At 41.8% G+C, this 14,382-nt stretch overlaps 1 protein-coding gene and 1 non-coding gene across 4 annotated transcripts; one reads left to right on the top strand and one right to left on the bottom strand.

The window, feature by feature from the left end:
- Nucleotides 1-743: 743 nt before the first annotated feature.
- LOC112084857 lies at nt 744-850 on the top strand. Its single transcript, XR_002898515.1, has one exon. It is a non-coding gene; the product is annotated as a small nucleolar RNA R71 (small nucleolar RNA).
- Nucleotides 851-11,672: 10,822 nt separating this feature from the next.
- Nucleotides 11,673-14,117, bottom strand: LOC18013842. Of its 3 annotated transcripts, none has more exons than XM_024153969.1 (9): nt 13,702-14,117; nt 13,511-13,613; nt 13,263-13,412; nt 12,941-13,150; nt 12,706-12,847; nt 12,491-12,627; nt 12,321-12,401; nt 12,140-12,217; nt 11,673-12,064 (listed from the first exon to the last, which is right to left on the bottom strand). In XM_024153969.1, the coding sequence occupies exons 1-9, from the start codon at nt 13,767-13,769 to the stop codon at nt 12,005-12,007; spliced, it is 1,029 nt and encodes a 342-aa protein (XP_024009737.1). In that variant the 5' UTR covers nt 13,770-14,117; the 3' UTR covers nt 11,673-12,004. The 3 variants fall into 3 exon arrangements, with proteins under 3 accessions (XP_024009737.1, XP_024009738.1, XP_024009739.1); XM_024153970.1 differs by having other exon boundaries at nt 13,299-13,412; XM_024153971.1 differs by having other exon boundaries at nt 13,497-13,613; nt 13,702-13,738.
- Nucleotides 14,118-14,382: the final 265 nt, after the last annotated feature.

The raw sequence follows: 14,382 nt of genomic DNA, 5'->3' as shown, positions 1-14,382 counted from the left end.
GTCAGAAGTGCAGATGCCCTTGTTCTTTTAATAGACTTTAGTTCAGTACCTAGTGTCTCAGGTCAGATACCATCTTTTGTTGTCCTAGTAAGAGCTGTTGGAGAAGAACATTGAAATCAGGACTTTGTTGAACAGTTGGTGGGCCAAAACCAGGAGGTGGAGCCTTTGGCTGTAGGCTGACTTGATTTGTGAAGCTATTCCCTTGATTCTGAACCGCTGGTTGCTGAAAACCCTGTTGACCTTGGGAGTTACCTTGGTACTGATTCTGTTGAACAAAGCTTTGAGGAGGGTATATTTGGTCTTGGGGGTTGGCCACATTGTTGCTCCTATAGGACAAGTTCTGGTGGTTGTTGAAGTTGTTGTAACCATTGAACTTGTTTTGATTTCCAATGAAGTGCAACTCCTCTTGAGTGAGACCCTCTTCATTGATATTTGTGAAGCATCTCTTCTCCTCACTCACATAGTGTATAGGCTTTTGAGTGGCAGCTAGGGCTTTGTCAAGCTTTATATTCAACACTTTAAACTTCTCTTCCAGCTCTTGGTGTCTACCAGAATCTTCTCCTCTATAGCTTCTATCATAATCTTCCCCATAAGTGTCTTGGCTCATGGCTAAGTTCTCAACAAGTTCCATAGCTGCATTGATTTCTTTTGCCAAGAAATTTCCATTTGATGCTGTGTCCAACTGAATCCTAATCTTAGGAACAGCTCCTCTATACAAAGTGCTAAGGAGAGAGGCTTCTGAAAAGCCATGATGTGGACACTTATTTGTGTAGCTTCTAAACCTGTCCAAAGCTTCTCCAAAGGTCTCATTAGAATGTTGAGTGAAGCTGGAAATCTGGTTCCTTAGCTTTGCAGTCCTTGAGCTTGAGAAGAACTTGGATAGAAAGGCAATCTTGCATTGCTCCCATGTGTGGATGGATCCTCTTGGGAGGTTCTTTTCCCACTGATGTGCCTTATCTCCAAGGCTGAATGGGAACAATCTCAGTTTGAAACTGTCTTCAGATACCCCATTGATCTTAGTGAGATCACAAACTCTGTCAAACTGATCCAGATGCTCCAAGGGATCCTCCATAGGTAAGCCATGGAACTTCTGATTCTGAACCATATTGATCAAAGAGGCCTTCACCTCAAAGTTGTTGTTTTGGACAGGAGGTGGCCTGATTCCTGCTCCATACTGGTGTGCATAAGCTCGGTCATTCTCACCAACAAAGACTGGTTGGGGCTGATGACGTATGGGTGGGTTTGGGTGGGGCTGTGGTGGATTAACCTGAGGTCGGTCTTGGTTCTGGTTACCCTGAGCGTGTCCCTGATGGACCTGAGCCTGTTGAGCCTGAATTCCAATCCCATTACCAGCTCTTTGACCTTGATCAGCTTCTTGAGCCTGATGCTCATTCCCAACTTGCTGATTCATTCCTAACCTCTCCAAGTGAACAGCTCTTTCTCTTTGTCTTCTGGCTTGGCTTCTTGTGATCATAAACCTGAAAACAAAGACAGAGCTTGAAAGGTGATCAGTAAAACAAAATAAACTTGATCTCAAAAACTATATCAGAAACTAATGCTAACAATCCCCACACAATATGGCAACGGCGCCAATTGATAACTAAGGTTTTTAAAGCCTTAGATGGGTTATCAATCCCCTTGTCAAAGTAGTATAAGGGGTGTCAATCCATATGTGTGGTAGTTAGGCACTAGTTTATGTGATAGGTTCTTAAGTCAAGTAATCAAAGATGAGTTTTGTGAAACCAGCAACAAGAAAGCATAAAACAAGAAACAAACAAGCTATGATTAATGAACTAAGCAAGCAAACAAAACAAGATGATGGTGATTAAGCAAATGATAAAAGCTAAACCTCTAGATGTGATCATTGATTAGGGTGCTTTAGATATTGAATCATGATGCTAAGAACATAATGCAACACTTGCTACTCTTTAGTCTAGGCTTCTTAATCAGATTAATTCATTCCCATGACAATAATTCCTTTGCAAATCACTTAATCAAGTCTAACAACCATTAGATATAATCAAGCAATCAGCAAGCATAATGCATCAAGCCTAATAAGTGACCAAACAATCTTTCAACCAAGAAGACTGAATCTTATACAGAAAGACATAACAAGCAATCACATGATCTCAAACATTTCAACTTAGAACTCTAATCTAGACTAATCCTCTCATGAAGGCATTAATCTCTACACTAATCCACTTTCAAACCAAATCATCATTTGTGAAATATGAATCAATGAGCATTAAGAAACAGTTCTAATATGTCATTCATGCATTTAACAAATCATTCCCATGATGAAAAAGGCATAAACCCTTAAGTTAGCTCATTCAGGCATTTCATCAAACACTTTTGGTGCATGAAATGCCTATGAACCCAGATTTCACTTTCCCAAGGAAATCTGGCATTAGGAGCAACTAACTAAGGAAATGGAATGAGAATCTAAACCCTAAACATCACCAATCAAACATCTAAGCACCCTAATCTACACACCTAGAAGTTTAAAAGATGACTACTCACTAATCATGAAGAACACATCTAATCTTTTGCAAGAGATGATGTTAATCATGATTAGAAGCAGAAATGAAATGATGAGATGATGACAAACAGACTTAGATTGATTAAATCCTTGAGATCTCTCTTAATCCAAAACGTTTTTACACTAAAAAGGAAAGAAAACTAGAGAGAAACTAAGAGAGAAGATGATCTACTTGGGTTTTTCTCCCAAAAAACTATATATACCTAGTGCTAATGGACCGGGTCAGCCCAGGACAAACTGGGTACTGACCCGGCTCAGTTGGGTCAAGTGGAAATCCTGCGGGTCAGTCCAGTATGTCCCAGGTCGCACACCTAAGTCGCAGTAGATGAAGACTTGTCTTGTGAAGCCTGAATCGCCTTGTCTTAGCCGCACGCCTAAGTAGGAGTGTTTTGCGAGTGTTGCTGCGGCTTGGTCTCCTTCCTCTCCAACTCGCAGGGCTAAGGCGGTTTCTGGGGAATGTACAAACTGTGCGGGTTGGTCTCTATTGCACCTAGGTCGCAGGCTCAAGTCGGAGTGATTTGCGAGTGTTGCTGCGGCTTGGTCTCCTTCCTCTCCAACTCGCAGCATCCAGAGCAGCTTAGACCACTTCACATTCCGGAGAGTGTAACTCCTATAAGACTTGTCCGAATTGAATGATTTCGGTTGCAGAAGACAGAGGACTCATTTATCTCCAACTTTTGTGAAGAAAGCTTCGGTGCTTGGGAAGTCTAAGGCTTCCTGGAGGGCACATCTTTGCAGTGCATGTACACGACCAGAGAGAGGCGTCTAGACATGTGTCCATTCCGGAGACTGTATCTTTCTGCTCATAGATCCGAATTGAATGCTCTTGGACGTTCTGGAAAGAAGGCTCAAATGTCTATGGTTCTCATGAAAGACCCGGAAACTAAATCGGCCTGGAAGTGCACCGTCCTTCGCATCCTTTAGAACTGATCTGCTCGGTCCGGAATACCTGCGAGACTGGGGTTCCTTCCGACAAGCTTATCTCTCTGCTCACGCGTCCGAATTCCACGATTCTACTTGCTAAGAGACCGTGATGCAATGCTCTCCAACTTCTATGAAGCACCCGCCGTCTGAATCGGACCGGAAGGCTCCCCGGACAGGCAATCATTCAGGGGTATCGGATTGCTCCGGAATGAGTGCGAGACCTGTTCGTCTTCCGATTACCATATCTTTCAGTTCTGTGGTCCAAATGCCTTGATTCCAACTGTTATGAACTCTTGACTCAATTATCTCCAACCTTTATGAAGACTCCGACAGCTAAATCTGACCGGAAGGTTCCCCGGACAGGCGATTTCGGAAACGTGTCTGCACCCGGAGATTTTGGCCGAGAGACTTGACCGCGGTACGTGTTATTGGCCGAGAAAGCTACCCGCGGGAAGGATTTTGGTCGAGAACCTTCGACCTTCAGTACACCATTTTGCCGAGAAACCCAAAATTGCTCCTTTTCACCATTTTTGATCATTCCAACTCCATTTCTTCATCTGAATCACATCATCCACTCCAAATTGGCTCCAAAAGCACCTGTTTAACACTCCAAAACATGCAAAACTCTCTTGGACCTAATGCAATCTCCTAAGTCCTAAAACAATGCCTAAAGACCTAAAATGCATGCAAATGAGACATGATTTTGACTAGAATATGTACATTAAATGATGCAATTTATGAATATATCAGCACAGCCAAAGAAGCAGTCTTGTGAGCCTTAAGTCCTTTAGTCTCAGCCGCATGCGCATCTAGGTGTGTTCTGCGAGTCTTTGTGCGATTCAGTCTTCCTCCTCTTCAACTCGCATGACCAAGAAAAAATCTGGGGAGAATATGTGTGCGACTTGGTCCTCCTTTAGTCCCAAGTCGCATGCCCAATTTGCACAGTCCTAGAAAGAAACCTCAGCTAGATAGAATCTATGTAAGCCTAGCCGCATTACTCTCTCGGTGTAAAACGCAAATCTTCATGCGGTTCAGTTCCCTTTGCTCCTTAACTCGCACGACCATGTAGCACAGGCCTTCAGAAATATGTGTGGGGTGGTCTTCATCACTCCCAAGTCGCATGCTCAAGTCGGTGTAAATTGCGAGTCTTCATGCGGCTCAGTTCAAAGCTTGGCCAACTCGCATGCTCAAGTCACACACTTTTGGACTTAGTATTTTTCTTGCTCGGGAACCTTTGACCTTACCCAGTGTTACCTTACTCGCACATCTCAACACGCAGCTCAATCCCCAGACATTAATCTCCAGGCATTGCGAGTTAACCAAGTCGCAAGACTATCTCGCAGCCTTCAGGTCTCGTCGGACCACTTCACATTAGGGGGAGAGTAACTCTCAGAATATAGATCTGAACGGCTTGATTCCAGCTGCAGTGGAAAGGGCACTAAAATATCTCAAACGTTGGTGAAGGAACCTTCGGCGCTTGGGAAGTGGAAGGTTCCCTGGAGGGCTCATCTTCGCAGTGCATTGACACGGTCAGAAAGAGGCTTCTAGACATGCGTCCACTCCAGAAACGTTATATTCTTGCTCATAGCTCCAAATTGAATGATATCAAACGTTCTGGAAAGAGGACTCAAATATATCAAATCTTGATGAAGGCCCTGTAGACTGAATCGGTCTGGAAGTGCATCTTCCTTCGCATTCTTCGGAGCTCATCAGGTCGGTCCAAAACGGTAGCGAGACAGGCGTGCCTTCCGACGAGCTTAACTCTCTGCTCACGCCTCCAAATACAATGATTCTACCTGCTCTGGAACAATGATCCAATCCTCTCAAACTTTGATGAAGCACCCAACATCTGAATCGACCGGAAAGACCTTCCGGTAACGCGATTTCTGAGATGTGTCTGCACCCGGAAATTTTGGCCGAGAAACCTTAGCAGCGGTACGTGTTTTGGCCGAGAGGCTCACTCGCGGTACATGAAAAACTCCGAGAAAAGTTGCCTACGGCACGTGAAAATCGCCAAGAACCTCCAAAGACCCATTTTCACCATCTTTCAAGCTCTGATCACCGTTTCTCTTCCTGGTTTCAACTTTTCAACTCCAAATAGCTCCAAATACACTTGATAAACACTTCAAACATGAAAAGACTCATTGGGACCTAATGCAACTCCTAAGTCCTAAAACAACACCTAAGGACCTAATATGCATGAGAAATAACACGATTGGGAATGAAATATACAACCTAAATGATGCAAATTTTGAACATATCATGAAATCAGGTAATGCTTGACTCTTTATCCATTCACAACAAAACCCTCTCCATCCTTTCCCTCCAAGACCAATACTCCATAGCTTCTAACCTCTAAAACCCTGAATGGTCCTGACCATATTGATCTTAACTTACCAGGAAAGAGCTTGAGCTTAGAGTTAAAAAAGAGAACAAAGTCTCCCACCTTGAACTCTCTCTTAATGATATTCCGATCATGCAATATCTTGGTCTTTTCCTTGTAAATCCTTGCACTCTCAAAAGCACTGAGTCTTATCTCCTCTAGCTCCCTCTTCTCTTGAGCTGTTTTCATGTCAAAATTCAACATTTTAACAGGCCAGAGAGCCATGTACTCAAGCTCTACTGGTAAGTGGCAGCTCATTCAATAGAGAAGGTTGAAGGGAGATGTGCCAATAAGTGTCTTGAAAGCAGTCCTATAGACCCAAAGAGCATCATCCAACTTCTTGCTCCAATCCTTTCTTGAAGTGCTCACTGCTCTCTCCAAAATGGCTTTGATTGTCTATTAGAGACCTCCACTTGACCACTAGTCTGAGGGTGATATGGACTTGCTATCTTGTGTTTGACACCATGCTTTCTTGACCGTGGCAAGGCAACACTTGGGATCCTTCAGAGCTTCGGGACTTGACACGGCCATGCATCACGACCAGAGGGAACCCATGGCACCAAGATTCATCCAAGAACAGAAGCCTCGGGATTTGACACGGTCACTTGCCACGGCTTGACCAAGAACTGCTAGACCGTGGCAAACCTCATCTTTACCCACCAAAGCCGGGTCAGTACCCGGTTTGTTCCAGGCTGACCCGGTTCGTCCAAGACCACTATAAATACTTTTTAGACCTAATTTGGAGAGAACCTTATCTTATCCTTAGTCTCATTTTCCTTCTTGGTGAAGGAACCATTGGCTAATACTTTGTTTTGAGTTTAATATCGATTTAAAGAGTGTTTTCCATCTTGTTTTATCATTTCTCATCATCAAATCACACTTCTAATCATGATTAACAACACATCTTGCAAAGGATCTAGTGTGTTGATCATGATTAGTGAGTAATCCCATATTAAGGTCTTAGATATGTAGATTAGGGTGCTTAGGTGGTAGATTAGTGAGCTTAGGGGTTAGATCATGCATATTCCATTCTCTACAACCTGTTCTTAATGCTAGATCCATACAAATCATATGTGATCTAGATTCTGGGCATTTCATGCATCAAAAGTTTTTGATGAAATGCGTGAACCAAGGTTGTTAGAGGTTTAAGTGTTATTTATCATGGGAATGATTGTCTATATGCTTAAATGACAGATTAAACTGATTCTTAATGCTTGTTGACTAATGTTTCACTAATGATGATTAGGTTAGCAACTTTTAGCATAGAAGTTGATACCTTCATGAGAGGATTAACTTAATTAATGATGTTTAAATTGAATGGTTTGCTTGATCATATGGTTCATTAGCTCATTAGTTTAACACTGAAGGCACCCTAATCCACTATCATGTCTAAGACCTTTCTCATCATCATACATACATTCTCATCATTATTTTTTTCATTTTCTTGTCTTTGTTTGATCACTTCTTTAGTCATTAATCTTGTTTTAAGTTTGTAGTTGTCACAAATCAATCAAAACCTCACCTGTTTGCTTGAATTGAGAAACTGATCACATAGCTTAATGTCTATCACCACATTCTTGGATTGACAACCTCTTTTGTGCTACTTTGACAAGGGGATTGATAGCCCTGAGACCTAAAAATTCTTGTCTATCAGCAGAGCGTCCTGAATTGTTTGCGGCGTGTTCAGCGCCATCTCCCGTCGAAACTCTGATTTGTACCATAGGGATCGCTTTAGGGCTTCAAGGGCGGCCTTGTCACTTATTCCTTCTACTTTGGATACAACAGCTTTGAACCTTGCCATGTAATCCCGAAGCGGTTCGTTAGGTACTTGAGATAACATCCATAGATCGGCGTTGGAGGTGCCTCGGTCCAAGAACATCGAGTACTGCTTCAAGAACAAGGCGGAGAGCTGCTGGAATCTGTTGATCAAATTACGTTCTTGCCTTGAGAACCATTCTAGTGCGGCCCCTTTGAGATGCTCTACAAACAACAGACAATAACCGGTGTCTTTTTCTTGCTTGGTCAGGTTGGCGGAGTTCCTCGTGAAGGCTCGTCCCATTGCTATGCGGAACACCGTGATATGACCTTTTGGGTCAGTGGTTCCTTCATAGAAAGAGATCCTGACTTTTCCGGTCTCGGGGATCCTAGCCTCTGTGATCCTCGTCGTGAACGGAGTTCTTTGGGTTTCCTCGAGCATTCGATCAATCGCTGGCGCGGCACTTGTCGCATTATGCACTTGAGATTTCATGGCGCGTATCTCTACTGCTGTCCGAGCCATTGAGGCTTACAACTCTTCGATCTCCAAGGTCTGTGTGCGGGTCATTCTCCTAGGTGGGCGAGGTCGCTCCTGTTCTTCTCTCCTCGGCTCGTCTTCGTACTCTGCCTGCTCGACCCATTGGAGATTTTCCTCTTCCTCGGTTGGGTCGTTATCGCGAATTGGGTTGGCGACTTCGTCAGCTTGAATGCGATTTAGTGCCGAGGCGAGCTCTTCTTGACTTATCTGCCGAGCCGAGCTATTTTGTTGCGAGTTCCTGGTTCTGTCGCTATGTTGGACGTCCACATCGATCACGTCGTTCTCCTCCTCATCGCCTCGTCGCCTTGAATTTTGACGAAGTGGGGGCGGCTCGGTCATGTTGACTCGGGTAGCTGCAGGAGTTTGTTCGCCGAGGGGACGAAACATTAGCGGAGCCATGGGATTTCTTATGCCTCTACCGGATGCTCCTGCAGGTGTTGAGAAATCGAAGCGTCTCTTGACTCTATCTGTCGGATCGGAGATCCTGGCTTTCCAAGTTAGGTGCCATCTTTCGGCGTCATTGCGTCAAGTCTCTCCGTAATCGCCTCATTCCTCTTGTCCTGCTCGTCGATTTTCTTCATCAACGTGGCCATCATGTTTCGCATCTCCTCCTGGGCTTCGGTGGTTGTCGTTGTCGTGCTTGCTGGTGGAGCGTCTTTCTCCGTGCTGTTGTTGTTGTTGTCGTCTCTGGGTGCGTCGGTTGCCATGTTCTTCGGATGTTTAGCTCTTGACGATATTGAGTAAGAAAATTTCAAGTCCCCACAGACGGCCTCAAATTGTATGAGCCAAAACTCGCACAACCAAAAACTTGTTAAGAAAAACTTAAGGGATTCGAAATCTCTAAGGTTTATCGCAAGAACAGTAAGATCAAAAAGAGGGTTTTTTGCTGGAAAAGTGTTTAAGTTTTATTGCTCTCGAGTTATCCAACCGATTCAGTCTTCGGGGTCTCGGGAAAGCGACTATATATATAGAGTCTATGAACCGCCTAGCTGAGAATCTCGGGAAAGATTTTCAGAATATTTCCTTATCGCTTCGTGCGGCCACCGCCATAACACTTTTCCTAGGGTTTTTATGGGCCTACGTCCTTTACGATCTTGGCTCATCTCATTGAAGAAGGACTGGCTTGGCCCAACACGAAGAAAAGCGGCTTGGCCCATTCTTCCTCTTGCTCAGCTCGGTCCACTCTTTGTTCTTCTCACGGCTCGGCCCATTTATCTTCTTCCACGGCTCGGCCCACTCGTCTTGGTGAGCACACCTTGCTCCACTTGTTTTGTGGGACGGCTCGGCCCATATTCGGCGGGCAGCTGTTCCTTCTTGCCAAATCGGTTTTCTCCAATACTTAATCATTTTTAGATGGTTTTATCCGCTTGGGGTGAAACCGGCCCCAACATCATTTGCCAGAAACTCAGATCGAGCTAGGTGCCGATCTTTATACCTCTGGAAAGATCATGCTGCAAGGAATCCATAGAAGTTTACAGATCGAAAATCCAAGGTAAGCTCCGTTTTTTATGTGAGCTTCTTTCTACAAATCCAATTTTTCCAGTTTCGCAGAGCCAACTTGACAGAGGTTTACCATCGATCTAGAAGGACCCAGATCACTTTCTACCCATTGAAGCTATTGAATCCAACTTTTCAGAACAAGTTTCGGATTTCAATTCTTAGGTGGGATGCGAAAGTTATGGGCTTGCCTTCTCGGCCAAGAAACAGCTTAGTCATGCGAATCTGAAACCCTAGTTTATTGCTTTATGTGTATCGCATACCTTGGGACGCATATTCTAATCAGCTTTTCCGACGCACCGAATCTTCAACCACAAGGCAAAGGTGAGGAGGGACTTGTGGATCTATAGGTTGTCTTAGACATAGTTGTATATGTGTGTGCTGAACCTAGAATTAGAGATTGATTGATAATTCAAACGAACATGTATGATTCTTTGAGAACTGTTGTATGTATTTGTTATTGGTGTTAGTTTACGCGCGTTAGAGCGCATGATTGATCCCGACCTATGGACGGATTGCTTGCTGGTCTTACGGAGGACGTTTCGCGAAGTGGGACCATGGCTAGACCATACACAGAGGAAGTGTGGCTAGTACAGGGGCTGACGGGCCTGTGAGATTTGTGGCTGACGAGTCACCAAATTTAAACAGTGTGACGTTCTTGTGAGTGGAAACTTATGTGTTAGGTTTCTGTATACTAGTGAAATATTTATGATTGTTGTTTGTCTAATATTAGGTTAAGTAGACATATATGTGGTTATGTTTAATTCTTTATATAAATCAAGTGCACAGGTAGGATCGTCCTCACTGAATAACTTGTTACTCACCCCTCTCTCTTCTTTTTCAGGTGAGACCGAAGAGTAGTACTTGTGGCGAATGATGCGGTGTTGCTTCTGGGGACCATGGCCGTATTTTATTTAATTATTTTCAATAAAGATTTTTATTATATTTTCTTTAGTTTTTATTTAAATATCGAAAATTTGATTTATTATTAAGACGTTTCAAGTTCCCGGTTTACTTATTTTTAATAAAGAATTTCTGACAATAAATGAATATTTAATGAGTTCGTTATTCTTTTAAAAATTGTTAGATGAGTGTAAATCAAGTTAGGTTTAAATTGCAATGTGTCTTAGAACCGCCTATCATCACAATCGGTTTTGATCTTATCTATTCATTACATTTATTATGATATGATAAAACAATGTTGGGGTTTTGTGGGTACATTACTTTTGGAATGGGAGAGGGATGAAACTGAAAAGAAAATTTCTGGAACAAGAAAGGCTTTGGAGCGGGAGATTTCAGGGTATATATGAAGGTTAAGAACCAAACACTCAGTACCGGCTTGAGTCAATGGTAAAATCTGAAACAGGGTCACAATATTGGGGCTATTGTTCTTCTGTCTCTCCTTTATAGTCTCAAAATATGTGATGCAGATTTGTTGTGGTAAAGACGAAGAATACATTTGCCTTGCTTATAAAAAGAACCGGCGGGTCAGTTTCAGACATGACGCTTTAACAAAAGAGGTAAGACAACATTTGCCTTTGCATGTCTTTCTTGAGCTGAGTTATGAACTTAGATATCATTGATATGTGTGGTGATGCCATAGGCTGTTGGTAGCTGGAAGAGTGTGGCCAGATTCTGTGGAGAAATGAAGATTCGGCCCGAGATTCTGTTTTATGCAGCTGCCTGATCGATAGCCTAACAAGTCACATAATTGTTATCGAAATTGGATTTTAGCATTGATGTATCGAAATTCAAGAAATGAACATTGTGACAATAGATCAGTGGAGATTAGAAAGTAGTGAAGTTGAATAACCGAGAATGTTAGCGTCATTTCAAATCTGAAGATCCCTAGTTTTTACAACTCTTAACAACTGCAGACAATCCCTGAACCGTTCTTGGAAAGCTTTACTATAACAAAGTATCCAGTTTATGTACAAAATATTTGTCCATAATCAGTTTATGTACAAACTCAACAGAGTATATCAAAAAGGTAAAATAAATAAAGCTTTTAATAAAGGTACTGAGTAACACTAGTATAGAGTATCTCACAAAAGTCAAATTAACTAAATCTGCGAGCTGTATCTCTCTATGATCATCTTCACAAGTGTTACCAGCCAATAAATCGAATTGAAATGCATAATAATGAAAAAAAACTGAGCTGTGCTTTTGGAGAATAGTACTATAATCAATGATCTTATCACTCAAGATGTTGAATTTTAGCTGAAGAAAAAAGAAAAATCTATTCAAAATGTCTATCTCCAAAGCATTGTTCTACTAACTCTATGTATAGTCTTTGACTTAGACCCAGTCATCGATTCTAAAGTTTTGCATATACATCAATCCATTTCCTACACCACTGACAAATCTTTTATTGGTTTTTAGATCTTTTCCCTAAGGACCCGAACACAATCTTGCTTCCCACCATAATCTGCAATCCAAGTAGGTGAAATTAAGAACACGCACACACAAAAACATACGCAAATATACAGTTGAACGAGCTTACGTTTTCAAAATATAGAATCTCAGGCCGCATATTCAGTTTTACAAAGGACCTGAGAACACTATCCCAGTCTCCAATAACCTAGAAAAGTAACATACATCATTCAGTTTAATTTGCAGAACCCAAGACAAAGAAGTCACAGATCGAGTAACTTTCTCGTATTATAAAGATGACTAAGCTTTACCTCTTTCTTAGAACCAAAATGTCTGACCCATCTTTTGTTTTCATAAGCTACACAGTTGTATTCATCTCCATGGAAGCAAACCTGAATATTAACATTGGAGTTGTTTCTGGTAACATACTCTTCATTAGGAAACCCAAACAAAACTGAAAGATATAGATTACTGGCCTTACCATTGATACAAGACGGTATTTGGTGAATAGATTGTCACCTTCGTATTTGTATACTGCACTAATATCTATCACAGTCGCCAGAGCAGAAGTTGTATCTAACATCTCTCCTTCTGTCTCGTTGTTCTCCCACTCAAGTGCTAAAAAAAAACCAGAAGAAATTCTCAAAACTACTCCATTATGTAGTTGATTTAACCAATTCACTCCATATCTCTTACCAATTGTAAAAACATATGGAAGTTTATTGATCATACGATCAACATAGCTTCGTTTCCCGCATCCTTCCTTGTCACAAGGCATCATCAAGGTGATCCTGATAACCTTAAGGATGTTCTCAAACGTAAAATCCTCGAATGCAGACTGTGATAACCAAACATTTCCACCATCATTCTCAAGGTAGACTGAATCCTCGTTCTCTTAATCTACAAGGAACAAATAAAAAAACTGACTTGCCTTGAATTCTCTGAGTGAATTAGCGGCGACGGTTAGACCATAAGAACGTTCAACCGGATATTCCGTATCCATTTTGCATCTATTGCAAATCTTTTTCGTCTCTTCCAACAGTTCAAAGTGGGAATTGAGAGGCTTTTCCCCATTTTCATTCCTCCATCGAGGAAGAAGCTCCAAGATGGTTACCAAAAGCTCAGAAACAGCGTTTGTTTCCTGCATAGTAAAAAACAAGAAGATATAAGCTCATATGAAGAAGATTGAGAAAGAGTAATTAACCAAAGAAGATATAAGCTCATATGAAGAAGATTGAGAAAGAGTAATTAACCAAAGACAAAGGCTTAAAAAGGTCAGAGAAGAGAACCATAGGATGAGCGAGAGTTGGATCGTTCAGAAAGAAATCACGGAGTTCGGAAACATATTCATCTTCTGTGAAGCTGGGCAACTCTTTAGTGAAAACGCTGATTTTCCACAGAGACTACACAATCACGTTCTTTCTTCAGAACTTTAATCAAATAAACAAAAACGAGAGAAAAAAACGAGATTCAGAATGCACAACCACAGTTCTTGCAAAACCTTGAGTATCATATCAAGAGATGAAACCAGAGTGGGGTTTGGTTTCTCTTCAGATTCCTTTGGTTCCAACGTTTCGTGACCCTCATAATTGGTTGCGAGATCTCTGAACAATAGATAAGAACCAAACAAACGATTCTCAGAGACATTCTATGAAGCTAAAAGCATAAAGCAGATTGTACTTTACTACTCACGGATCTATTTTCTGGGCAGTTTCTTTTTTTTTCTTCAGTTCTTCAACCTTTGATGGCTCCGTCTCCATGATCAGGGATTGCTAAATCTCGTAGAAAGCAAGGCGTTTCTTCTTTCTGATTCCACGACTCTCTGGATTTCCCGAGAAAAAAACACAGAGAGAGAAAATGGGGAAGCGTCGAAGAGAAGAAGACGAGGACGAAAGGAGACTGAAGGGTCAGAGTGGGTTGGTTTGTTAGCGTGATTGTCACGTGATTTGATAAGAAGGAGCGCAAAGATTGGAGATGTGATCTTCTGTCACGAGAAAAAATATATTGTTAACTTTTGTCAAACACTTGGTGTGCACAAAAATCCAGTAGACACAGAAATAACGAGTTTTCCTATTATTTATCATCGCCTAACTTCGGGAAATTAGAAAAAAATACACGTGGTTGTCAAAAAATAAAATACACCTAGGTTTTTTATTTTCTGATTTTATCAGATCAATTGTTTGTCTTCTTTATTTTCATAAACCGTTTATTCATCTCTTACCACTTAAGATTGGGTCTGTTCGAAAATATGACGCTGCGTCACCGACTTGCGATTAAAAAAAACTGAAATTATAAGTTGATTGAGACTCAAGTATGTGGAGAGTAAGAGGCAATGTCACCCGCAATGGGTTACGGTGACTATTCCGACTAACA

Source organism: Eutrema salsugineum, unplaced genomic scaffold, assembly GCF_000478725.1.
Source record: "Eutrema salsugineum unplaced genomic scaffold, Eutsalg1_0 scaffold_4, whole genome shotgun sequence".
Lineage (NCBI taxonomy): Eukaryota > Viridiplantae > Streptophyta > Magnoliopsida > Brassicales > Brassicaceae > Eutrema > Eutrema salsugineum.
Note: the sequence above shows the minus strand (reverse complement) of the source record. Positions and strands in the feature narration are given on the sequence as shown.

Coding starts and splice junctions, on each gene's coding strand:
- LOC18013842 (XM_024153969.1), bottom strand. CDS start 13,769: ATGGAGACGGAGCCATCAAAGGTTGAAGAACTGAAGAAAAAAAAAGAA. Junction 13,413..13,510: donor CTCTTGATATGATACTCAAG/GTTTTGCAAGAA, acceptor GTGATTGTGTAG/TCTCTGTGGAAAATCAGCGT. Junction 13,151..13,262: donor TTTTTAAGCCTTTGTCTTTG/GTTAATTACTCT, acceptor TTTACTATGCAG/GAAACAAACGCTGTTTCTGA.